The sequence below is a fragment of the Cucumis melo genome, chromosome 11 (assembly GCF_025177605.1).
Source record: "Cucumis melo cultivar AY chromosome 11, USDA_Cmelo_AY_1.0, whole genome shotgun sequence".
Lineage (NCBI taxonomy): Eukaryota > Viridiplantae > Streptophyta > Magnoliopsida > Cucurbitales > Cucurbitaceae > Cucumis > Cucumis melo.
Window position 1 is genome coordinate 27,598,846 of NC_066867.1, and position 7,684 is coordinate 27,606,529.

The 7,684-nt window shown below is 34.0% G+C and overlaps 1 protein-coding gene across 1 annotated transcript; it reads right to left on the reverse strand.

The window, feature by feature from the left end:
• Window positions 1-2,287: 2,287 nt before the first annotated feature.
• LOC103501933 (proteasome subunit beta type-4) lies at window positions 2,288-4,502 on the reverse strand. The gene is made up of 7 exons (XM_008465699.3): window positions 4,334-4,502; window positions 4,180-4,244; window positions 3,938-4,014; window positions 3,584-3,713; window positions 3,257-3,416; window positions 2,971-3,156; window positions 2,288-2,594 (listed from the first exon to the last, which is right to left on the reverse strand). The coding sequence occupies exons 1-7, from the start codon at window positions 4,337-4,339 to the stop codon at window positions 2,481-2,483; spliced, it is 738 nt and encodes a 245-aa protein (XP_008463921.1). The 5' UTR covers window positions 4,340-4,502; the 3' UTR covers window positions 2,288-2,480.
• Between the last annotated feature and the right edge of the window lie 3,182 nt (window positions 4,503-7,684).

Consider the following 7,684-nt stretch of genomic DNA (forward strand, 5'->3'; position numbering starts at 1 on the left):
CAAACTTCATGCCATCGACCGACCATTCATCATCCTCTCCGGCAAACTCTCACACTCGTGCATCTAGCAAGGATTTTCTCTGCTTCCAATCATTTATCTTAAGCACAAGAATCCAAGTGGAGGATGCAATGATTTTCTCTGCTTCCAATGTTTGAAAACGAGAAAGAGAAACAAAAAGCGCAAGCAAAAGAATAAGAGAAAATAGTCAACGAGAACTAAATGGTATGCGACACAAGTTAAACGTTAGTATACATTGTTTTCAAAATCTAAGTCATTCAACAAGGTAAATCTGGTCTTGTCTAGGAAAATAAAATATATCTTGATGTTGTCTTTCCTGCTTCAATAGAGCTGCTGCTGACGTACAAGGACTGACATCAGAACATGATATTACAAATGCAATAGATAACCAAGCGCCTGCTCTTAAAGATATATCAAAACACAACCACCCAAAAAAATATATAGAAATATATATAATAATAATAAATAAGAATGAATTAAGTTGACTTTTCAAGCTCCAAATAATGCATTCACCAAATAAATATAAATCAAACATTAAAAGATGCAGCTGGATCCATTCTGGATGGAAGAGCTAAACTTTTCTCTATACAATATAGAAGCCAACAAAAGAGTCTGCAATGAAAGGTTTACTTCGCAGAAGAGATGGCGCCGACACTTGTTCTTCTCTCTCGAGGTTCTGGTATCGGCATCATATCCTCTGCGCAGCAAACCAATACATTTGAATATAGATTGAGGAAATCAAGAGAGCCTTGTGTTCATCAATCTTTCCATCGTGGTTCATGTGAGTCTTTTTGTTTGATGTATACAAAGGTTGATAATGTTGGGACAGTGAAAAGTTGAAAACATCTATTAGCTTATGCTTTTTGGGTTAGTGTTTGATTTAGAATCGTATTATACTAAAAGTTTTGATTCTGAGTTCTTGCTGTGGGATTTATTTTTTATTCTCTATAGTAATTTCGAACCCAGTAGTTTTTAGTTGTTTCCTCCCTGTTTCTCAACTATAATTTTCACAAATATTTGAATTAATCATCAAATTCTAAAAAAAAAAAAAAACTGCTTTTTCTTTGTTTGTTTTCAAAACTCTTTTGAAGTCATTAGTAGAAGAAAATATAAAATGTAAACCAAAATGGTTATTAAATGGGCCTTAAGAACCAGTATGGTGCTGATACCCAAATTCATATGACAGTAAATGTGTTAAAAGGAAGATTAAGTGTAGAAAAGTGCATTATCCTAATCTTTCCAATTAACAATCTAGATTTTATCATAATTGAAGATAGTTCTTGGAATGTTTTTGTGTATTTCTGGCTGATACAGATAGTTCATAAATGGTTCAGATGTAAAGCCAACTTGAACGATATGAAGCAGTGAAGTGAAGTAATAGTATGGTTCAAGAATATAAATTCTTTTTCTTTTGGAGATCGAAGGATTTGAATCTGACCTCTTAGTCGAGAGAATATACTTTTAAACTAGCGGAATTATGTGAAAGCTGGCGAGTGACTTTGTTCTGTGCTAGTTGCAGCAATTAATCTATTCTCACATGCGATGAAGAAGTGTGGGGATTCTGAGTGGTATTGAGTTTATTGAAATGGAGTTGAAAAGTGTTTTTGAGAGAACTGGAAAATTCAAAATATCAAAAGCATTGGTTAAGTTGGTGGGTTGTCATAAGATGGTAGAATTAATAGCCCTTGGATGCAAATTCAAATTCAAATTCATGTCATTATGAGATAAATTCAGAGATGTGTCATTAGAACAGTGAAACGTTTTACTTGATAAAAACATTAGTAGGTGCAAATAAACCTTCAAAAAAAAAAAAAAAAAAAAGAACCTTACGTGTTAGGAAAGTCTCATTCAAATTGATACAAAGAAATAACCAAGAAAACAAAAATGAGAATGTATTGTTATTGTTTTGAAGGATAGTTCATAACTTCATATTAATCATTCTTAGTATAAGTTTATATTATTTGTCTACTTGAACATAATTCTGACCAAGATAAAAGCTTACAATGATTGACATTGAAATTAAAACTTCGAATCCATGACCAATCTACTGTCAACAAAAAGAGAAAAGAAAAATCTTCTCGATCAACTTTTCGAACGTGGCCTTGCTAATTGTATCTCGCCCCCTAAGCAAAAGTAATTGAATGATTCTGCACTTTTGATTGTGAAGGATGAAGGATTATAAATACACATTTGTGAGAACTTGAGAAATAAAGTGATTGAGTAGGCAGATTAATAATTAAAAAAGAAATCGATTGTGATTATAAAGAAGTCAAGACAATCAAATCAAAGCATTCATTGAGTTGGATATAACTGATAATAGTTCAAGTAGAGATTCCATACAAATCCAAGGTAAGAACAAGTATCTAAGAGACCCTAACTTTTATCTGTCAATTGTTTCACATCTGATGATATGAAGAACAATTCACGAAATTGTGATCTGAGATAAACAAGGTAGCTTCAATCTACCATGAACCTTCAGCACCAGAAGTCGGATTCTCGAAAGCAGAGTAGTTCCAGAATGTTTTCAAAGAGTAGGGTTGGGAGATTGTCACACCTTCCTCAGTTATTTTTGCAATCTGAAAATTCCAAATTCAAATGCATGAGAATAACATCCAGCCATTCAAATCAATAATCAGTGAATAAAAACATGGGTTCAGAAAGTAGAAGGCAGCTGTGATCAAATAACCAACTTGGAGTGTGATGGTTTGGGATGGTTGAGTGGTTTTGTTAGGGGATAAGCGAAACGGAAAATAAAGGGACCCTAGTAGAATGAGCCGGAAAACATTAGATATCCAACTCTTTCTAATATTAAAATCTTAAAAGTTTCATGAAAACCAAATGCTATAATGTTAGATGGCTATTCTCTAGGATTTGTCCATATGCACAACATGTGTACTCACAAATGTGTGAAGCAAACAAAGTAAGGATTGTAATTCATAGAAAGATGCAAACCTGGAGCTTGTTGACAGCAGACCTATCACGGTACAAGAGTACCCTCATGCACTTCTCCAGCAATTTCACACCTTCTTCAAAAGTCAGGTTCTCATGCCACTCATCACGAAGAATAGGCCGTGCAAGGTGATTGCCAAAACCAGTAGTAACATGGTCATCTTCAAAAGTTACACCTATCATATTAACCTGGATAAAAAGGAGTTAAGTGTTAGCTGATGAAGCATCTAAATTTAAAATACATGCTATTAACTTATTTGAATCAATATGAAGATAACCAAAGATCTACCGTGCCAAGATACTTTTGCCCATTCTTCACCCCACCTAGAACAAGTGAGTTCCAAAGTGGGTTGAACTTGTTCCGCCTGTTGTACATCAGTCGAGTTAAGTAGCTATGGATCTCCTTTGGCCCCAAAGCATTACCATCATCCCACATGTTATCATACAAGCTGCACCGTTCAATACAACAACAGATTTCACCCAATTTCTGAATCAAAATAGATGCACAGTAAAACTACAAGCAACTGAATTCCAATGCAGAACACCATCCAATTCCCTTGTCAAAACATCTATATAAAGCAGCATTAGAATAAAAGCAAAACCCTCCTAAGCTTACATGAGCTCATCAAGATTTCGCAATAACTCCTGAAAGTCACTAATTTCACCACTAGCACCAAGAAGAGAATGTTTTCCAATAGCTTTTATTCTTTCCACACTCTTATACCGCAGTGTAGAACCATAGGAGCCTGTAGTTAGTTAAAACACCATATAAGTAATAAAAAAAAAAAAAAACACAGGATTGCCTTATAATTTGGCCATACATACATCTAAGATTCAAAATCACATAACGAAATAAACATCATTCCCAGAAGTGTTATGCTATCAACTAACAAAAAGTGATAGACGTGCTGACAGTCGTCATCAATTTTCTTACAAAGGCATAATAAAACGGAGAGGATTTTCCACTAACCTCCCAAATCGGCAATCATTAAAATCCCATCTTTGTATTTGATAGCAACCACAGATGTACCAGTCACATAAGGATACCTATGCAACAGAAGAAGTAGCCGATTCAAAAACCTCGATCTCGCCAAACTCTATTATCCCAAAATCTTAGGTCTTTAAAACCCCAAAACTCCCAGCACCAAAATACGAAACGTATAGTCTTAAAACCAAAAAGTACCCACGAAAGAAAACAGATAGAGAACGTACTGGGTTCTTTGAATTGGCGCTTCCGGGCAGAGAAGACCGTGGTTCGCCTGGTTGGAATCAGAGGGCTGCATTGAAAAATCGAAAGATCGATGAATGTTAGAACTGGAATGTAATGAGAAGAAGGGGGGTTTCAGATTCCAACTGATGAACTTACACTCATGTTCGGATCGATTAACTTTGGCAAAATGAATTGAAAACAGAATCAATGTCGAGAGTCGCAGCGAGGTTTGAGTTTTCTTTTTTCGACTGCTTTAGTAGAGCTCTTCTTTTCCCTTCGCTCAAGAAATGATTTTTCAGATCGTCCTCTTCTCCCCAGCTGTTGCCCTAAACGACATCGCTTTGAGCCTTTTATTATTGTTGCTTTTTTCTTTTGGATTACTTTCGAAAAATTATTGTGAAAATTTGGGATTCTATACGTAATAAACACTATCCTTTACTAAAGTTTTAATAAATCAAAATCAAATTTTCAACGTTTGAAAAGGTGTTTTCTAAGAAATATAACAAATCGGCAAACTATTTACACGATGTAAAACAATTATAAAAACAAAATAGAGATACAGGCTCATGATGAAAAATATAAAAAATGTCACAGTCAACAGACGATTAATCAGCCCACGCAAGTAATCTTCTTCTAAAAGATCGTGTACTTCTTTTTAACGATAGGAAAAAAATTTCAAATTTAAATAAAGGTGTTGATTATGATAAAAAATCGTGTTGATCATAGGAAATTATCATGTCGATCATAAAAAAACGATCGTTTTGATTATGGTAAACAATTGTATAGTTCAATGTAAATGTGTAATGCCCCAAATTTAAGGTAATTTATTTGTAATTATCTTAAGTTTAATCTTTGAATTTTTTGGTGTTAATAATGGTTGAAATATTTGATGGGTAGAAATTGAAACTTATTAGATATTTTGGGAAAATATCCAATTTGTTGTATTTGTGGAAATTTGATTAATCGTATAATTAATTGATTGTAAATTTACATAAATGTAACAAAACAATTTACGACCCGTGTAACAAAACCCATCAAGTTAGCAACTTTTTAAATATTTCAGGTTTGTCCTCCCATCTTCCTTCTCTTCTCGCGATTCGTCTTCTTCCTATTATTTCGTCTTCTCCATCTTTCCTTGCAATTTTGTCTTTATTCTTTTCTCTTTTTCTTTTCTGCGATTTCTTTCCTCATCTTCCTTATTTTTCTATTCTTTATTTATGTCGTTTAATCTTTCCATCGTTTTTCTTCTTTTCCTCCTCGTTTTTTTCGCTTTGATTTCTTTCCATCGTCTTTCTTCTTTTCTTTTTTTTTTACGCATTTACATTTGGATAACCAAATCTAAATGACTATGTATAAGATTGTGTACAACAAAATAGCAAAATCTAAAAGATCGTGTATAAAGAATCTTAAAAAAAATCAATTAGATTGGAGTAGCCAAATGTAAACGATTGTGTAAAAAAATAAAAGATTGTGTATAAATAATTTTTTAAAAAAATCATTTAGATTTGAAAATGATCGTTTAAAAAAGTAAACGATCGTGTGAAAGAAATAAAAGATCGTGTATAAAAAATCTTGAAAAAAATCTTTTGGATTGGAGTAGCCAAATGTAAACGATCGTGTAAAAAAAGTAAATGATCGTGTAAATAAATCTAAACGATCGTGTAAAAAAATCTAAATAATCATGTACAAAATAATTTAAAAAATTGTGTACCAAATTTTTTAAAAAAATCATTTAGATTTGGGTCCCCAAATCTAAACGATCGTATAACAAATTAAAAGATAAATTGTAGCCATATCTAAACGATGACGTTGTAGCCATATCTAAACTAAACTATCGAATATAAATTATAGTCATATCTAAACGATCGCGTTTTAGCCATATCTAAACTAAACGATCGCGTATAAATTATAGCAAAATCTAAACGATCATGTTGTAGTTATATCTAGACAATATCGTATAAATTATAGTCATATCTAAATGATCGCGTTGTAGCAATATCTAAACGATCGCATATCAAAAAATAACCAAATCTAAATGATCGCAAATATATTACGCGCGCGTTATTGACGACATGGCTGACGGGACATTTTTGGTATTTTACACGATGGACCTCTAGGCTTTTCCGTTTTTTGAATTGTTCTATAGAGTGTAAATATTTTGCCCTTTTTTTTATATTTTTGAAAAGACCCCTATAATTAATTGAATTATTGAATTGAGAATAAAATAATTATATTATAAAGATAATGTAATCATTTAATGTTATTATATTTTTGGGAAGATAAAGTGATGTGATTGGAGAGAGGGAGAATATTTGATTTAAAAGAGAGATTTGATAGGTTTTAAGTGAAGTGAGAGAAGATATGGTTGATTTATTTGGGAAAGAAAAAGGATAAGTTAAAAATAAAATAATAATAATAATAATAATATTATTTTGTTTAAATTTGGCATGGGGAGTTATGTCATCTCCTTAGTGAAAAAAACCCTAGCTTCACAAAGCAAAACCCTAGTCACCTCCTTGCGCCACCGCCGCCGCTCACCTCATTCCCCCGTCGTCGCATTGCTCCGTCAAACAGCCATCGTCCACTGCGACTCCTCCTTTGCTAGCCGAGCTGATCGCCGTCGCCGTGCTGTTACTCCATTGTAACACGTCGACTGCCGAGCCGACTGCCGTTCCTGAGCTTTCCAACCGTAGATCTGAGCCGAGTGTCACTACTGTATGTAAGCTGTCCCCATGCGGTCTCCTCTGTCATCGTCGTTTGCGTTTTGTCAACCACAATCGTTAGCTGACCGTTTCTGCAAGCCACGCATGTGAAGCTAACGGTTGCAAGCCACGCGTGTCTTCCCATCAAACCGCCATTCACGTGAACCTGAGCCAATGTCCGAGCCGTGCGCGCCTGTGCGAGCTGTCAAGCCATCCGCGTGCCTTAGCCTGAGCCGAGCTGAGCCGCCTAACCATTTTTTAGCTGCCAAGCCTATTTTGGCCTTTTCACCTATATTTTTGATAAGTTTGAGTTAAGTTTTGGTTAATGACCAAGAAAGAATCAGTTGGACCCTAAATAATTTAATTATAGATTTAATTGAATTATTTTTCATGATAGATCAATTGAGAGTTGTACTGTAGAATCTTTCTAAACTAAGGATAAATTTGGATTCATCTTCAACTTTGGGTAAGTTGAAATAATTGGAATTTGATCCTTAAACGGTTGTTCGCTAATTTATTAATTTTAGTTATTGGGTTCCCTTGTGTTTACAACTGGGCTATTTGGAAAGCTTGACCGTGATTGTTAGGATAATTTTGTTAAGCTAATCTCCAGGTAAGAGATTCTCCTACTAGACTTTCGAACTGAATTTAAGAGACCGCATGTAATTATGATTATACGTTGATGGTAGCTAAAATGCATAACTTGATGCTATTGATAATGATTGTCATTATATGAGTGATTGATGATGATGACTGATATTATGTTTATAACTGGTAGTATATTGATGATGACGACTGTGTTATG

What these genes read in the sequence shown, in the direction of transcription:
- LOC103501933 (XM_008465699.3), bottom strand. An exon ending in CGAAATCTTGATGAGCTCAT is followed by an intron (nt 3,417 to 3,583) that starts GTAAGCTTAGGA and finishes TGAACGGTGCAG; the next exon opens with CTTGTATGATAACATGTGGG. An exon ending in GGCAAAAGTATCTTGGCACG is followed by an intron (nt 3,157 to 3,256) that starts GTAGATCTTTGG and finishes CTTTTTATCCAG; the next exon opens with GTTAATATGATAGGTGTAAC.